We start from the raw sequence: 1,005 nt of genomic DNA on the forward strand, positions 1-1,005 counted from the left end.
GCTGGGGACTCTGGGGATGCTGGGGACGCTGGGGACTCTGGGGATGCTGGGGACGCTGGGGACTCTGGGGACTCTGCGTACGCTGGGGACTCTGGGGACTCTGGGGACTCTGCGTACGCTGGGGACTCTGGGGACGCTGGGGACTCTGGGGACGCTGGGGACTCTGGGGACTCTGGGGACTCTGGGGACTCTGGGGACTCTGCGTACGCTGGGGACTCTGGGGACTCTGCGTACGCTGGGGACTCTGGGGACTCTGGGGACTCTGGGGACTCTGGGGACTCTGGGGATGCTGGGGACGCTGGGGACTCTGGGGACTCTGGGGACTCTGGGGACGTGTACCTGCCATTTTGAAAGCATTTGTTGAACCTTGCACCACAAACTAACAAATGAAAGGTTTATTTGCAGAATGAGAAAACATTTTAAATTCAGTTTAAATACAGAAGAAACAAAAGTAACTTTCCGGCTCTTTACTGTCACCTGCCAGCCAAGTTTTTTGTTTCCTTCTATATTTAGACAAACATTTCCACAGAAATAGCAGCAGAAAAGTGTCCAGAATGCAGGACGGTGTTTAACGCTGCCACTGACCTCCATGTACTTCAGCGTTTCATATTTCTTTAAAATCGTGCTGAACCTCTGCTCGTCTTCTTCTCGTGCTGATCCGTGCCGCCTCCGGCAGTTTGTGTCTCTGTGGTCGTTCCGCTGACGTTAGAACAAGAAGAACCTGATTTATTTAGAACCTCTCAGTAAACACATGTGGCCCGGAGGCTCCTGGGGGCCTGATCCGGTCTCCTGTAACCTTCTATCTGTGATCGTCTCTGCTGCAACGCCGGCTTCTGATCAGGTTCCGATCATCAGAGGTTCTAAAGATAGATCGGCTCAGCCGGCACAAACTCATTATGGGAAATAAAACCAAATCTCGTTTCCCCCGCGGGGGGACGCTCGCCCTCCCCCGCCCTCCCGCCTCCACATCGGAGATGCAATTTCTGTAAAACAAAACGCCAATCG

General features: G+C 53.8%; 1 protein-coding gene across 1 annotated transcript in view; it reads right to left on the reverse strand.

Annotated features, from left to right (window-relative positions):
- The window catches only part of LOC123977516 (protein PELPK1-like), a 1,452-nt gene extending 1,106 nt beyond the window's left edge, over window positions 1-346 (reverse strand). Inside the window, exon 1 of the mRNA XM_046060264.1 lies at window positions 82-346. Coding sequence (XP_045916220.1) covers window positions 82-346 — 265 coding nt within the window. The remainder of the gene's footprint in view (window positions 1-81) is intronic.
- Between the last annotated feature and the right edge of the window lie 659 nt (window positions 347-1,005).

Source organism: Micropterus dolomieu, linkage group LG10 (genome assembly GCF_021292245.1).
Source record: "Micropterus dolomieu isolate WLL.071019.BEF.003 ecotype Adirondacks linkage group LG10, ASM2129224v1, whole genome shotgun sequence".
NCBI classification, from domain to species: Eukaryota; Metazoa; Chordata; class Actinopteri; order Centrarchiformes; family Centrarchidae; genus Micropterus; species Micropterus dolomieu.